Source organism: Elgaria multicarinata, chromosome 5 (assembly GCF_023053635.1).
Source record: "Elgaria multicarinata webbii isolate HBS135686 ecotype San Diego chromosome 5, rElgMul1.1.pri, whole genome shotgun sequence".
NCBI lineage: Eukaryota > Metazoa > Chordata > Lepidosauria > Squamata > Anguidae > Elgaria > Elgaria multicarinata.
In genome coordinates this window covers 21,383,928-21,401,365 of record NC_086175.1, presented here as the reverse complement: position 1 = coordinate 21,401,365, position 17,438 = coordinate 21,383,928, and the positions used below count along the sequence as shown (strand labels likewise).

Below are 17,438 nucleotides of genomic sequence, written 5' to 3'. Positions count from 1 at the left end.
ATATTGTATTACCTGCCTGGACTTTTGCCATTGCTTTCCTAAAACATACTTCTTCCTGTCATTAGCATTTACATATTATTATTTTTTGCACAGCAATGTAACCAGAGTATTTTATGCACATGTTAAATTGCAATTGCACATTGACAGCCTTTTCAATGCAGATACGACTTTTGCAGTTGTTGTTGTGTTTTGGCATGGATGGAAACAATGGGTGCATACATCATAAGGATGTAGGGAACACTTAAAAAATGAAGCATTTCTTGTGAAAGCAGTTGCACCAAAATGCTGCTTCATCGGTATAACCGAAAAAAACTTTCAAAAGAAAAGAAAAAGCCACCAAGATCCAAGAGTAATGAATGAAAGAATGGATTATTTTTTACCATTAAGAATTTTTAAGCTACAAATTCAAAGAATCAAGGTGCCAAGAAAAGAAAAGGACATTTAAGCCCTTTACTGTTGAAACACCTGAGATCAGGAAGAGGAAAAGATTGGAAAGTATGCAGACCAATGGGCCCTGGATTAAGCAAATTGATTTAAGTTATGTATAATCAAATGTAAAAGAAATGGATTTGGTACAGAACTAAAAGTTAGCAGACCCAATTCAAACACCAGTAAGACAAGAGGAGCCAGATATCAGATTGGAAGGGGATCTATGAAATAAGTAGCAGTTTCCATTAGAAGCAGCCTTGTTAGCCATTTGATATTTGTCACCAAGAACCATCTGCTGATGAGAAATTTAAGCCGGCAAAGCAAAAAGAGCCCAAAATGGATTCAGAGATGAAGAGTAACACCTTTAAGCCTAAACGTTGAGGCAGCAGGTTTGCTAGTGAGAAGAGATGGAAGCGAGACTACACTTACAACGGAATGGAGCCCAATGGATGATAGGGGTATTGTGGGCCGCCAACGCTGAAGGCAGACAGGTGGACTTGTAGCCTTTACAGGGCTTGTGGCTTTTGCAGAGGCTACATGATTACATCTGATCAGTGTCAAGGACGCAGAGCGACGCAAGTGTGAAGCCTTCATTTTGCAGTGGCTAAATTGAGGCTGTGATGAGGATGGTGAGGGCAGCAATGATGACGGTGACTACATAAATATTAAAAAAAGACAGACTTTACAGGGAGCTATAGTTTTCACTATGTTACATACTCCAATGGATAAACATTTAACTGACAATATCAAAGAGCAGTTCTGGTCTAAAAGCGTGTGAAGCACTCTATTTTAAACTGAAGAGAAACACTAAACAGTGCTTTTATAATGTTGAGGCTTATCTGAACCATAAGCAAATGCAATTTCAGTCTGCAACCGAGGGTGAGGGAGAAAAACAAAAGTGAGAAAGTTAGGTCCACCAGAGTTCACTTCTTTTAAAAATATTTGGGGTATGTGTCCTTTAGTGTCAGAGAAGCAGAAAAATAGCCTTCAGCTATTAAATGATCACAAAATGGTGGACTTCGCCATGCAGTGGAACGTGTTTGCTGGGGATCGTTGCATTTTAAAAGATATTTAACCCACTTTTATTAAAGATGGCATTAAAAACCTTTAAAATGAATCACAAAATGTGCATGGGAGGGGGCAGGGAAGCTGAACTAAGTTGCATCGCATATGAGTGACCTGGAATCCAGTTTTTTAAAAGCAATAGGAGTGGAACTGGACATAATATCTTGAAAGGAAAACAATGTGCTTTAGTTCCTTAATATGTAGGTTTGGGCATCTAAACACTTAGGCTCAGTTCAAACAATCACCTAAACCAAGATTAGGTAACAAGGCAAGCTATCAAACGATGGTTTGATTCTGGTTTGTTTTAACTAACCTGGGGAACTGTAGTTTGTCCTAACCAGTTTGTATGTTATATGAACATGTAGGTGTCCTGAAATGAAAGTGGAAGCTTTCATTCCTCTCTTCACACAGAAGAAAGGGGAGACAAACCATAAAAGCATGAGGCTTGCCACAACACATTCACAGCCACAAGCATTATCATCCAAACCAGGCCCTAAAGTCTTTCAGACACCTAAGCTTAAAAGGCCCTAATAGGCAATTCATTGCATTTTTCAGAACCAGTAAGAGTTCATTGACAGGTCCATAGGAAGTTGCAAAATGCAGACCTGGCAGACTACAGATGCTCCGTGTCCTCATAACTGAAATGCCAAAGCAAGATATATTAGGCTTTGCATTCCTCAACACTTCAAACTTGGTTCACAAGAGAGGTTTTGCTTTATTTTCCATGAGTTGTTTACCTTGAAGCAATGAAAAAATAAGCTTTTCCAGATGAGAACTTAGTTTTGCCTGATTAACACTTAACAGGAAATATGTTTTACAGCATGTGTACTTTACTCTGAAAAACAAGGCTCAGGAATTCAACAACAAAAGTTGCATTAAGACGTGAGATTAGGCCAGCCACAAAACATACTGCATTTTATATGTTTAAGGAAGGAGGAAATAAATAGGTAAATCAAATAGAAAACTTAAACATATTCTCCATTGTTTAACTTATGCAACTAAAACAAGATTCAACTATTAGATTATCCTTACACCTCAATTCAATGGACTAATATTCATTTCTATCAATCCTCTAATTTGTGTAAGGTTTTATTATTATTGTTATTTATTTATATAGCACCATCAATGTACATGGTGCTGTACAGAGTAAAACAGTAAATAGCAAGACCCTGCCGCATAGGCTTACATTCTAATGTTGGAGGCTGATTAATGTGCAAGTATATATAACAGTCAGTGGCCCCTTTTTAGGCATACATTATATAAGAAGAACAAGCAAAAGGCAGCCTCAGACCAGCAGCCTCTTCCCCCACCATCCCCAACCTAGGCAGATACATTGACAATGTGTGTAAAGAGCCTACCCACATAGAATTGTGCACTCGGAAGGCCCCATTTGAGATGTTCTAATAAACGTGTATACGTTGGAATTGAGCCTTTCTCCTTTCTCAAAAGGGTGAGTTTTTGTTCTTTGATGAATTTCATCCAACTTTTCTGAAAGTTGTACACTTAGGGCTTTTGTGTGTGTGTGTGTGTTTTAAATTCAGGTTGGTTGGTTTGGTTTTTTTGTAGAATGACCAGTTCTTGCATGCAGGCAATCCCCTGCTGTCAATAATGGGCATACATGCACCAACTCAAGGCAGTATTCAACCAGGTCACTGCATTTAACACTGATTTAACACTTGCATAAGTGACCGCTAGTGCAACACCAACAGCATAAGATGTATGAAAAACGGATGCAACTTTAGTTTGGTTTTCACTACAAGCCCATAAAAGTATGGACAAGTTCTACCCTTTTCCAAAGAAATTTCTAGCAAGTTGCTATGACAGTATACCTCTGATCTATCAAAACTACGTAAGTGTACACATTTTGTATGCATGGATTGGGGAACTGCCACATACATCAACTCTTCATCTGCTTATTTCTTTTTGTAAGCTGTCCTGGAAATATGATTGAAGGGTAGTATAAAAATACTTACAACAGAATAGATGTGCATGGAGACATGCTTTTTCTGTCATGGAGGTAAACAGCCATATTAGAAAATATAGGCTTGGATCCAAGGTAAGTTAACTTAGGAAATTTCACAGAGGGAAATTGTTCCCATCCCCTCTCCTCCCTTACAGTTACCTGGACCCTCGAAAGGTCCTTCTGAACAATGTGGGATATGTTGGGGGGGGGGGGAGGGCGCTGCTGGGAAAAGGAGGATGAGATAGGAGGTTTTCCTTTCGTGAACTACCTTATCTTAGGATCGAAGCCATAATTTGTCAAGCATCCACTGGTGCCTGCATTATTCTGTTACAATGTGCATGAAAACCATCCTATTGAGACTGTGGAACAGAATCCGGGACTGAAAGTAATACACAGTTGCAAACTCTGGCTTATTCACATTCTCACTGGGAAAACTTGACCAAAGTTACAATTGTAGTATTTAGCATTATGGTTCAGAACACACTATGCCTATTCCACCCCATGGCTGTTAGCCTGTGGGGTGCCCAAAGGTTCTATCTTGTCCCCCATGCTTTTTAACATCTACATGAAACCGCTGGGGAAAGTCATCAGGAAGTTTGGGCTGAAGTGTCATCAGTATGCGGATGATACTCAGCTCTACCTCTCATGTCCAGCTGCAGATCCCAGGGAGGCTGTGGAACTCTTGAACCACTGTCTGGATGCTGTTTTGGGATGTATGAGGGTGAACAAGCTGAAACTTAATCCAGACAAGACAGAGGTACTGTGGGTGGGGAAACCAACTACTTTGGATGGAGGTTTACAACTGGTCTTAGATGGGGTTGCACTCCCCCTAGAAGACCAAATATGCAATTTGGGAATCCTCCTGGATTCTCAGCTAACTGGGGAAGCCCAGGTAGCTGTGGTGTCCAGGAGTGCATTCTACCAGCTTAGGAACCATAGGAATCTCAGAAGCCTCCAAGTTTGAGGGCTTCTAAACTGCAAGGACGCAGTTCATAGGACTGCGGCTTTAAACAATGTGAGGGAAATAATGGTATTGTCTTTAAATTTTTGCAAGTATTCTGTGTGTGTGTGTGTACACGCACGCACATAATATAATGGTTAAATTACATTCAGTGTGCTTTAATGCTTTCCCTTCAAATATTTCAGGTCAAATACTTATATTGGGACAAAAAATTAGCATGTACTACTTTGTGGTTTACTAAATGCATGCAAAATAAACATGCTGAATTAGATCTCTGTAGGACAGGGGTGGGCAATTTGTGGCCCTCCAGATGTTTTGGCTTGTGGCTAGCTTCAGCTGTAGCCAGAAAAGCTAATGATTAGGGATGATGGGATTTGTAGGTCGAAATTTCTGCTCTAAAGGGTCAGAACATTTTCAGATGCAAACTGAAAATCTTCCAATACAAATGACCCTGTGTAAATTAACCTAATTAGCACTGCACAAATTTCTTCACTAGTCATTAATACAGTTAATTTACTGGAAAAAAGAACATAATCTAGTCACACAGTTCTGTTTTATCACCAATAGCTTTCATAGGCATAACAAGACTCCGTCAGGATTTTAAAAAACAATCTCTTAATCATCCTCCAACATAGCATGAAAGAAATCTGATCACTTCACTTTAAGGCACATTCCAAATAATCACATCAGAAGCCAGTGTCAGTTCCTCAAATATCAACTGGGAGTAATTATGCTGAATAATTCAACATTTGAGGATGCTATGAAAATAAAATTAATTATTGTTTGAAATCAGGTTAACCTAGGAAACAGATATAGTTAAATTTAGGAAACAGATTTTGCCTGCTTGAACAGTTCAAGCTGTGGAAAAATGCACTTAGGATGTTCTTGCCTCACATCAAAGACCCTGTGGATAAAGCGGATCTTCTTTTGGAACCCTCTCGACGGGCTGTGTACATTTTGCACATTATAGGGTGTCATTCAGTATCTGGTGCAGAACTGGATTTCCTGAACTTTTCTTGTAAAATAGGAAGCGGCTAGCTTTTGGAGCAAATTGTCTTAAAACAAAGCCATAGTTATTGTCTTTGAACTTAAGCCAACTCAAGCTTTTAAAAGAGACAGGAAACTATGAAGGTTAACTTTACATCTGTGCCATTTAACAACCCCAAAATCTGAGTAGAGTATTTTAAATAGTTTTTGAAATGCAGTTCAAACTTTCTCAGAATTATTATTGAGGCAGCTAGAGATATTCCAAATTATTTAACTCCTTAAAGGATACTTGTCTACTGCAAAAACATTATCCTAGTTCAGATATTCCTAGTGAAACCAATGGTTTGGGGAACAAGACATAGGTTCCTCCTTCCCCATTCTCTTTCTTTAGCATGGCTGCATTTTCAGTTTCCTCTTTAAAGCAAACATCTTAGCTTACTGATTTTGGATGTCACAGCAGTTATTTGTCTTTGCTTTTCAACTAGAATGGGACCATGATTTAAAGTGGATTTCCAGTTCCAGTTTGTAGGACAAACACAAACCACAACTTACTAGTTTAGATATCGTGTCAGACTATGGTTTGCATTAAACAGGAAAAGGAAAGTGTAGTCATTCCGGGGGTAAGGAAAGAGCATATGAATCAGGGTTTGGAGAATTATCTGAATCAGACCATTAAAAACAAGCCCAACGATCTAGAAACTGGCCCATCAAGAGATTTCTGCTTCACTGTAAAAACGTGTTACAAAATAATTATTGCTCAGTTTTCATGTTTTCTGAGATCAACTCCCTGAATTTGAAATGTCTAGCTTAATTCTTAATGAAACGTATTGCCTTTCCAAAGTTACAACTTCTCATCCATTATGATGTCAGATTTATTCATTCTCTTCCTTCTCATGAATCTTGTTCAATTTAGTATGGCTAGCCTTTTTAAAAAATAAAATAAACCAAGGTGCTTAAATTTCAATTGCAGAGAAAGAGCTCATTACAAAGATCAGTTTGATCCCAGCACTGGCAACTTCTCAGTTTACGGCTGGCTCTGGTTAGATTAAAGAGATTCAGTGTACAATAATGTAAGAGCTATTCATGAGAGTCATTACAGCTGTTTCAAGCATTATTCGTTTTAAGAATATATTGCTACATTCATCCTTTCCTTTGTACAATAGTATACAGTGTAGTAGGGAGAAAGCAACATGTTGATCAAAGCATGGAATGCAAGTAACAGTCTGCTGACTTTTTTCTCCCTATTAGAAAAAGCATTTATTTACAGCACTTACAAAACACAGTAAATGGCTCAGTTCAGACAACACGTTTCTCTCCGCAATGGGAAAACTCCACTCAACATTTGAGTTTGTAGGGGGTTCTCTCCACACAACATGTTCTAACACCACCATTATGTGGGCTACCGTGGAGTTGAGTAAAAGGCAATGTGACATTTGACTGACAGTTCCTCCACCCTCTCTCCCCTCCAGTCCTCCTGATGGTATCCCATCAGCCATTGCTGCAAAAAACAAACAAAGAGCAATCCCAGCAGCTCTCCAAGAGTGGCACTCACTCCTTTTGCCGCTCTTGCTAGGGAACTCTGTAGCCAGTGGGAAACGTCCACTCAACACAACAGGAAACTCCACGGAGCCCTCCACACAACATAGCAGTTGTGCAGGAACTCTCCTCTGCGCAGCATGGGTATTCTGTGTGGCGTGGTCTCTAAAAAAATTCCACCATGGGGTGGAGTTTTCCCTCCAGGCAACACATTTCTCAAAAGTGGTATAAAAACTCCACTGTGGAGTTCTAAAACCACCATTGAGAAATGTGTTGTCTGAATTGAAACATTAACTATAAGGTTGTAAATGTTTCATATTCCAAATAGATTTTACTGTTAAAAGGTAATGCTTTTTAAGTGGTTGATTTAGAAGGGAAAATGTTGTAACAGAAGTAGGAGGGTGAGTGGAAGAACCAACATTATTCAAGAAGGTCATAACCATACTATCTAAAATGACCTGTGTCAATACCAGTAAACTATCACATACCCTGCAGAAAGGGCAGTCCTCTGCAACCCCTTTCATGTTGCTTTTTCAACCAAACCAAAAGTTCTTTATTGTGTCTTAGCAAATTGCCATTATACACAAACACAGAATAAAACACAGGATAAAACACTATACAATTTAAAATTCGACCAACAAACCATTAAGAGTTGAATAGTTTTCCATACAGCTTTTTGACTTTGTAGCACGTATTTGTAGAGCACTGACAAGGAATTTGGCAGTTCTAAAGGATACATACTTCTCAGCATCAGACAATAGGAAACAAGCCTTAACAAGGGATGGCCTTCCCTTGAACGATCTTAACAACGGATGAATGTATTTGGTTCTGAGATCATTATACACAGAGCATTCTAACAGTAGATGAGTAGTATCTTCAATTGATACTGAATTGCAAGTGCATACTCTATCCTTCTTATGAATCCCCTTTTGCCGACCCACCCAGTCTGCCAATGGAAGAGCATTTATTCTTGCCTGAGTGAAGGCAACCCTCATTTTAATATTTGGTAGATCTACCAGATATTTTGGAAAAGATAAATACAACGGAATAGAGGAGGCATAGAGACTATTAGATTGGCAAGTCTTGATCTCAGCCACCTGAGATTGCATCTCAGTATCCTTAAGCCTTTGGAGCACTAACACTTTAGCTCTATCATGACCTTGGGTTAAGAGAAAAGAAGTAGAGAATCCCAAATTCATGGCAACCAGATGCATTTTATGTTTCCATGAGTTTGAGCCCATCTCTTCCAAAACCATCAGAAGAAATGGTTCTCAACCAACTAGATATTAGTCTGGATAAAAACCAAGACAGAGTTTGAAACTTTATGTTATTCAGCATTACCACAACCTGCACCTAGCCGCTTCTCAAGTTTCTTACTTTAATCTATACTACCTTTTTCAGATGTTGAGCATACATGCCACATTCCAAGGGAAGTTAAAGATAACCAAGACTTCCAAGCTTGGCTTTGGCTACAGTATGTAGCTGAACTGTGTTTCTCCTAAATATTTCTCCTACAGGCACTGCTGAACAATCTCTCCACAGATCAGTATACAAACTGGCAACATAATTACAAATACTGATTAATCCATGCCCTCTTTTGCAAGCAATTTTATTCTAGAAGCAATTTTTAAAAATCTGTTAAAGAATGTTTGCCCATGGAACCAGGTTGACTGGCAACCTGCCACTCTGGACCAGTGCAGATTTAATGCTTCAAATTGGTTAACTTCAGTGCTATGGTTAATCAGAGATACAACTAACAAGGATTCCCACCTGATCTAGGATCTGAAGCCATAGTGTGAAGCTGGTTAAGCAGGAGCCATGATTAGTCCTAATGAGTAATGTTAGTAAGGGTGCTTCCAGATGAGAGTTTTATTGTGCCATCACCCTGCCTCACTCACGGAATTTGAGGGAGGTCCAAAAAACAACCTCTTCCATTTGTAGCTACTGAAGTTTGGCTTTAGTCCACATTGTGATTTGGATAGTTTCAAACACTCAAAATATCAAGTGGAGGGAGGGTACATAAACTTGGAGAATATTTGCTATTTGCTTAACTGAGAGCAAGCTGGGATGGAGTGAGGAGAAAGGAGAGAGAAATGGAAAGAATTTAAAATCCACACAAAAACACACCTTCCTAGAATAATTTAAACACTGAAGTAGTAATAGTTACAGTGTATAGCTATAGTGATTACTGATACCAATTAGATTTCAGCTGTGGTTCAACTATGTTAGCCACTATAAGAATACAGAACTAATCATGTGATGGATTATGTAAAATTGATATTAAAGCAGGCCCTAAAGCAATGTTGCTCAGTTCTCAAACCTGCCTCTCCATTACCACTTCGCTCACATGTATTCTTAATTCTTTAGCTGTTTACCTACACCTTTTCTGCACTCTAATCCTCTTCCACTTCCAAATTAGCATATGCATGATAACACTACGTCAGATACACACAACTCTCATATTATTCTTCCAACTAATGCATCAACAGTAGCGTAACCTGACTAAAACATTTCTTCAACATGCAATTTTCAGTTCTTGGATAAAGAACTGCTGATAGGGTGTAATTTCAACCTGAAGATAGCAAGCCCATTTTTCAAGTTGTCTTACGCTATAAAAGTTAAACAATTATTATATATTATATATGGAAAGTGCTTGGAAAACTCTTAAAGTGCTATATAAATGCTAAATGTTGTTTACACCAAAAGATTACGGTAGATGTTACTAAAAGTATCTGTTATTTTCTCTTCTTCAGGGCTCTTAGATGAGAAGGTGGGCCAGTAACGAATAGCCAAATGTTCCTTACCCAGCTTTCACCGCAAAGCAGCGCAATTGTGTGCTAGAACACATGAAATGGGTAATACATGAACACTTCACAGCACAGTGCCCAGAAGCCTGGGGTGAGGTGGAGGAGATATAGAGATGGGGCACATTTATCCTGCCCAAACCTGTACCTATGGATACTTAGCTTCCAGGTCATGACTAATGGGTATGACTGACACAGCAAGTTAGACATAGCTAAAGCCTGCTAAATTAAACAAAAAGTTACAAGTATTTAAGGTTTACATTAGATTGGACCTGATGGTCATTAAAATACCAGCCACCTGCTAACATATAAAACAGTTGTCTTCCCATACTAAATTAGTGGGGGTGGGGGAGGCTGCACATATCTCTTAATTGGAAGGGTGCTCAAGCCAAGCACAGTGTGCATCTACGGCTATGAAGTGAGGAGGAAAGAAAGGTAAGAGACAATATTCTGACGGTGAGAAAATGATTGTCAGTATATTTACAAGAAAAATATATTCCCCCTTAATAGTAAGACAGCATCTTTCCTAGTTAACAGTTGTTCAGATATATGCTCTCAATAATTCTTAATAACCACCACACCATAAGGTAGATCAGTATGATCCCCTTATCTCAACAGAGGGAGGATGGGCAGATGGTGGCTTGTCATCTAGCAGATTAATGAGTAAACTGACATTTGAACCAAGCATTGCCTGTCATAGCTCATGGTCTGAACCACTGTAACACACAATGGCCTGGTTCAGACAACACGCTAAACCATGCTGCTTAACCACAAAATGGTTAAAGGAATACATTGACCTTAATGCATTCCCTTAACCATTTTGTGGTTAAGCAGCCTGGTTTAGCCAATGGCTTTCAATGGCCCTGTTCAGAAGACACCTTAAACCACAGCTTTAACCATGGTGGTTAAGCCAGAAAGCTGGGCTGCGTTCAAAAGACACCTTAAACCACAGCTTTAACCATAGTGAATGAAGCAAAAAAGCCTTATGGTTAAAGCTGTGGTTTAAGGTGTCTTCTGAACATGGCTTGACTTTCTGGCTTAACCACCATGGTTAAAGCTATCGTTTAAAGTGCCTTCTGAACTGGGCCACTGTATTATATTTATAACTCTATTTTGTTCATACACACATGTTGATCCTTGCTGATTTCATAGGGTACCACTTTTAGCAGCCTAATGGAAGATTTTAGATAAAGGCAGAAGAACAACGATAATACTTATTAGAAACAATTTATAGAAAGAAACATATTCAAAATTCTACTTTGTAAAAAGGTTGAGCTCAATACCTCAGTCTGACCTTCATGGGCGCTGGATTCATGAGTAACACGGATAGCCTGAAATTTAAAAATGGATCATTAGTCTATATGCGAGACTACAGGAGATCCAGGCAGAGTGCTTCTGATAACTGTCTGCGCTATATAGTTATAATAGTTAACCCAAAATGTTTAAACTTCATTGTCTAAATGATTACTCTTTTTAAACGAATATCAACAGTTCCTCAATGAAATTATCTTCATGTGCAATGTAGCACTGTAATAACGCTGAATCATTCACTTTGACAAAAGGAGGTACAGGCAAGGCAGGCTAGTGGTCCCCCACTTCTTACTAAGGTGAGAAGAATGTGGTGGGTCCTCAAAGTAAGTAGAACCAACAACTTACATAACCCACTGTCCTTCATACTGGTGCCTTGTCCACTTCCAATCAAGCTCTCCAAAGTTTTCCAGCCCTGCTACTACAGATCACTTAATTAGAGATGCCACTGATCAAGACTAGTCACAGAACATAGCGGGACTGCATTTTATTATCAAGATACAGCCCCTCTATTAGGAGTTTTGCTTTCAGCAAGATATTGTCCATTTAAACGTCTGTGAGTACACTGAGCCAAGGCACTTTGTCCCCATTGTAACTTTGTACATTTGCAGCAGAAGATGGTCTTTCGATTTATTGTATGCTGTGTACTTTTAGGGCACAATCCTACATGATCCCCCTTGGGTACTATTAAGACACTGAAATCAGAGGCTTACAAGAGTCCTATGCAGAGGGCTCAGCATTTAAGCTAGATGGGCAAAGTCTACCGGAGACTTCAGGGATGGGAAGGAGCTTGGGGTGGCCATAGGATTTATTTATTATTTTTTATTTATTTATTTGGAGTATTTTTATCCCGCACCTCAGCCAAAAGGCTCTCAGAGCGGCTTACAATGTATCAATAAAGAAGACAGTCCCTACCCTCAGGCTTACATTCTAAAAAAAAAGACATGACACACAAGGAAAAGTGGATGGGGAGGGAAGAGGGAGAAAATAAAAAGAAATTAAGGAGACTGTTTAGGCTGGTGGGAAGGCCCTGCTCCGTCCTCTCATCTCCCAATGGAGGGGCAAACCAACAGCTCCTTCTTCCCCACAAGGTGAAGATGTTAGCCCTGTGGTGGGGGGGTGTCCAACTGAAGCAGGCCCCGAAGGTGCCTGCCTGCTCCAGTCTCCCTCGCATCTTCTTCCCCACAGGGTGAAGATGTCAGTTAGCCCTGGGGGGGGGGGTCCAACTGAAGCAGCCCCGATGGTGCCTGCCTGCTCCAGTCTCCCTCGCATCTTCTTCCCCATAGGATTCCTCATATGGTTGATGCCCCAGCCTCCTCCACTCCCCTGGGAACACCTTTTCTATTTCTGTGCTCCATTTCCATGTGCGGAAATGTAGCTGGCACGAAGAGAAAAGCCCTGGCTTTGAGAGGGAGGGGAAAGCAGTTTGTGGGATCTGAGATCAGAGCCCTGTTTCTGACCTTGGAGCCCATAAACTGAACAATTCTATATCCCCCAGACACTGTTGGGCATAGGATTGTTCCCTTAGATGCTTAATGACTATATACTTTATAGATTACCAAAACTTTAACTGAATACTTGTTGGGGCTGTAAGTTGAAGGGAACACTTGTATAGATGGAGTTGTAAATTCTTACATTTCCTTCAATAACTCTAAAAAGAAGTACCTATCTTGAGACTTTCATTTTATACAAGTTTTAAAGAATGGATTTCTTTGTTAAATGAAAGGCAACTAATACATTTTAGTCATTTGATATAAAATGACCCAGTGCTGGACATCCTATTCATAGTCCCCTATAATCTCCTCTGACAACCACTAGCCTAAATGCAAGGGACTTCCCAAACATACAACAAGGAATAATACTGACTTCATAAGTTTCTAGATATTTGGCCCTCTCTTCAGGACTCATGGGCACTGAATCATCTAGGAATTTCTTCAGTGAAGAGTCGGCTTCTAGAAGAAATTAAAGCTTAACTTTAAAATGTAATATTCTCAATTTGCAGCAAAATGGTTACTACATTTATCACATCTTTGTTATTACGTCACATAATTCAGTCCTTAAAGTGGCATGGTAAAGCAAATTCAAACTATGTTGAAAACCAGCAAGTTATTTTAAGTCTTCATTTGACACAGTTAAGTTACCAGTTTTCCAATTAGCTTCTCCTTAAAGTAATACACAGACATTAGCAAAAAGTAAAATTAAGAGCATAAAGCTATGTGCTCACCTTGCATTCTACTAAATGCAGTAGCAACAATGTTCGGGACTGAGGGGGGCATTCATACAAAAGCTGTATTTGCTGTATGCAATTTTATTTAATTTCACCAAAATTAATTCATGAATTCATATCATAGTGACTATTTAAAGTACATTGTACAGCCAAATTTGCTTATTTGTAGGGATGAATGAATCTGTCAGGCACAAACTTGTCGGGGGTCTCAGTTTTCCACTGAGAAACTCGTTCCATCCCTGTTCCATGCATTTTTCCCCCTTGCATTTTCCAAAATTTGTATGCATTCGTATGTCAATTGTATGCATTTTGAGGTGCATGCACCCATTGACTAAAGCATGTGTGTGCACATTTTGAGAGTACACACATTTTTCTTTGTGCACATGTCAAACATGTTTTGTTTTGTGGAACCTAATGCAACAATCCTACTTATTTGGAAGTTTTCTTCACTCATGATAAGCAATTCAGCAGCGCCACCTGCCCTTCAAACCAATAATAGCAGCATAGTAAAAAACTAAGTAGTTACCAAAGTTAATTTTATCTCTGTTGTTTGCAATAGCATGAATAAGCCCAATAGTCCCACAGGCGTTGCTAATAGTTTGCTTCATGAAATATACTGATGGTTTGACTTCTTGCCCCTGCGCTTTTATTTTCTCTTCCTCTTCTGTTCGGAATATTTCATACTAAAAGGCAAGAAAGGAAGAGCATTTACCAATCAAAATTCAAGTTTAAAAAACAACAACAGCTCTAGAACATAAAAGTCCTTGCCAAAGTTCTAGTTTAAAAAACAACAACAGTTCTAGAACATAAAAGTCCTTGCCAAAATGGGTTAAATACGACCTATGATCAAAGTTAGTTATATCTTTAGAAATATTTTAATAGCGGTAGTGTTTTCTAAACACTATCTTTTCTCCATCCCATTTTACTTTCAGCTCTCAGCATAAACACATCAAGTACCACTTGGGTTATGTTCTCAGCATGTTTAAGTTTTACTACTAAGCCAAAATTCACCAGGTTATTTTACAGACAGTGAGTAAAAAGTAAATGGGACTGAGACAAACTAAACCTAACTAGTTTTCATAATGGCTGTCCTGTGTTTAAAACCTATAGACTACTCTATGTTGCCTTTCCCTTTGTTGCATTAGGTTCAAAGCATACAACCACTGGTTGTGCCCATTATATGCACACTCTATTATAATCTACTGCAATATTTTCAGTAAATAAAGGTTTCAATTTTTAGCTCCCTACTTAAGGGATACAAATAACTTCTGAACACAACAAAATAAGAGCATATTGTAAAAGCGTGTAACATTTCCAAAAAATGTTTAAAAGACCATGCACCTCAAGCCTCAGTTAAAATGCATGGCAACTAGGAACGAAGGTTGTGATCCAGTTACAATAATCTTAGTTAATTTAATCTGCATGAGTTTGCATATTGAAGAAAACACACTTTGCAGTTAGGTAATGGCCACACATTGTGCAATAGGTACCATCTTAGAAGAGGTATTTGCCATTCTCTCTTCTAAGGTAATACGTACCTTTGGTGGTTTTATAAGTCCTCCTACCCAATTAACAGGCGGTGCTTTAGTAGTTTAGAATGTTTTAATTTAACTGATTAAGCAATTACACACTGCAGTTCTACTAGGAACATCAACAGGTTAGCACAGGCTTGGGCCTGCACTGCCTGCTATGTAAATAGCGTTATCATTGTGCACCCTGATGGCCAGCAACTCAATACTCCACTGCTTCTTGGTATCCAGCTCTGAAAAAACAACCTCTTTAAATATCATTAGGACTGGAACAGATACTAATAGACTGTCATCAATGCAGATTTACAAACAGCCATTCATATGGAAAGGATTGTCTTTAAGTAAATAAGAAGGTCGTTAATTATGAAAGAATTATCTATTTATTTTTGGACCATTGATGTTCCGCAAGTGTGGGCTTCTAACACTTTGGAGAAATACATATTTGCAAAAATGTGGCTGAAGACATGCTATGCATTTAAAGTGGGAAGATTTATTTGGAAATGAACACATGGCAAATATAGCTATTTCACCCTTAAAGAAGAAAATATGCAATAATCAACATTCAAAATAACTGGCACATGTTATTTATTTTACAGATCCTTTGAAAATTTTGACAAGAGTTTTAATAGGAGCCAAAGTTACCGCATAAAAGCATGACATTTATCTACTATGAAGATTACCAATTATAGTTCTGTCACAGCCTTTAAGGGTACACAGACCTAATGGAACCAGGACAGAGTACTAGATCCTGGTTTGGAGGCAAATCTTTTAACCATAGTTTCCCGGTTCAGATATCACGAAAAATTGTGGTTTCAGAAATCAGGATATCTTCATCGAAACTAGGCGCATGGGACAAGGGGAAGGATGAGAAACGTGTGTGTGTGTGTGTGTGCGCGCACACACACACACACACTGCTTGGTCCTGGTTCAAGATTGTTATGTCTGAACTGAGCCAAACCCTTCTTTTGTTAAAGGAAAAGTTTTTGTAATCAGGATAGTTGTTGTGTTAGAGATCAATAACAGTTACCTTTTCTGTTACTGGAAAGAGAAGAAGAATAGCACAAACAGGTCTTGGCACCATGCTAAGTAGTTCTGGATCCATACCATACACATCTACGAATTGCCAGCTGGGATTTATCCCTAGCTGTCTGAGAAACTGGTAAAAAAATGAAACATACCTATTAACAAATATATCCTTAACGTATTATTCTTTAATAAGATTCTTATGAAGATAAAATTTAATAGTTTGGCCCTTTCAGTATGGTTGAGAACGGCCTGCATGAATGCTAGAAAAAGACAGTAATAAACAGTAGGTTAAGTTTTAATAAATATGAAACTGAATTCTCTTTAGTATAAGGGAACAGTAGGCGTTATAATTGTGGCTGGAATTCAGAGAGTAATGCAGCTTATTATGCATTCTTAAAGGTACTTTGGGCTTGGGGTTCTGAGAACACTCACACACTCCTGTACATTACAAATGGCCATTAACAACTTTGGGAAGCTGCATAAGCTGTTTGGGACCTGGCATGTAGATCTGCTATTAAGAAGGTCAAGAAATTCCACAAGACAATGACTGGGTTTGCACGAATGCTAGTATGTTTAATACAAGCCACAGTGGCTTGTTCACCTGAAATCCTGATTGTCTTAATTATCCTTGCGGGCACAGCTCATTGCGTCATCCAAACCTGGTGAGGGTGGGTTACTGTAAACAACCTAGAGTTGTTTACAGATGGATCCAGCTATGTGCAAAAAAATAGAAAAAGATATACAGGGATGGCAGTAACTGATGGACATGAAAAATGGAGTCCAACTACAATTGAAGCTTCCTAACAACTGCATGGTTAATAAACCATCCAGAACCCATGGACACAGTTTTAGGGCTTGTTCACTGTGATGGTGACTATGAGAACCAGCCCATACTCAAGCCCTTAACAGCAGTTCTTTTGCTCTCTGGACACTGTCCATCAACAATCATGAAGCATGGATGGAGTGGTAGAGTACATGCTTTGCATGCAGGTCTCAGTTTCAAATCCTAGCTTCTCTATGAAGAGCTGGTAAAACTCCTGTCTGAAACCTTGCAGACCCAATGCCAGTCGTGTTCACAATACTGAGTTTTACGGACCAATGGGCTGACTCATTATAAGGCAGCTTCCTAACATTCAATTGAAATTATTCCTAACTTCATTCTCCACCCCATTTTCTCCAGAAATTTCAATATCAAGTAGACAAGAACAAACAAAATAACCTCTTCTTCAGAAACTCATCAGCAAGCCAAGGTTGGGGAATATTTTTCAGCTTGAGGGCAGCATCACCTTGAGACTAGCTTTCTGGGAACTGTATGTTAGCAGTGGGCAGGACCATCCCACACACAGGTTGAAGCACACGGGGAAGACACTAATACTTCCCCTTCCACCTTTCCACAGTGCTTTGAAAAAAATCTTCTGCTGGCTGCAATGAAACACTTTTTTTCAAGTCTAATTACAGTTCATGGGGTTGCAGACTGGAGGTTCATCGCCCATGCACTAAGCAACATAGGTATCCAAGAACCCACATTTTACACAAGGCCTCTGGGCTTCTCTCTTTCATTCTCATCATGACCTATAATCAAGTTTTAAAGTATGTATTAACT

General features: G+C 39.0%; 1 protein-coding gene across 1 annotated transcript in view; it reads right to left on the bottom strand.

The window, feature by feature from the left end:
- The window catches only part of UCHL3 (ubiquitin C-terminal hydrolase L3), a 31,168-nt gene that overhangs the window by 6,223 nt on the left and 7,507 nt on the right, over nt 1-17,438 (bottom strand). Inside the window, exons 3-6 of the mRNA XM_063127432.1 lie at nt 15,837-15,965; nt 13,807-13,963; nt 12,920-13,005; nt 11,029-11,076 (exon numbers count right to left, since the gene is read on the bottom strand). Of these exons, the coding sequence (XP_062983502.1) occupies nt 11,029-11,076; nt 12,920-13,005; nt 13,807-13,963; nt 15,837-15,965 (420 nt within the window). The remainder of the gene's footprint in view (nt 1-11,028; nt 11,077-12,919; nt 13,006-13,806; nt 13,964-15,836; nt 15,966-17,438) is intronic.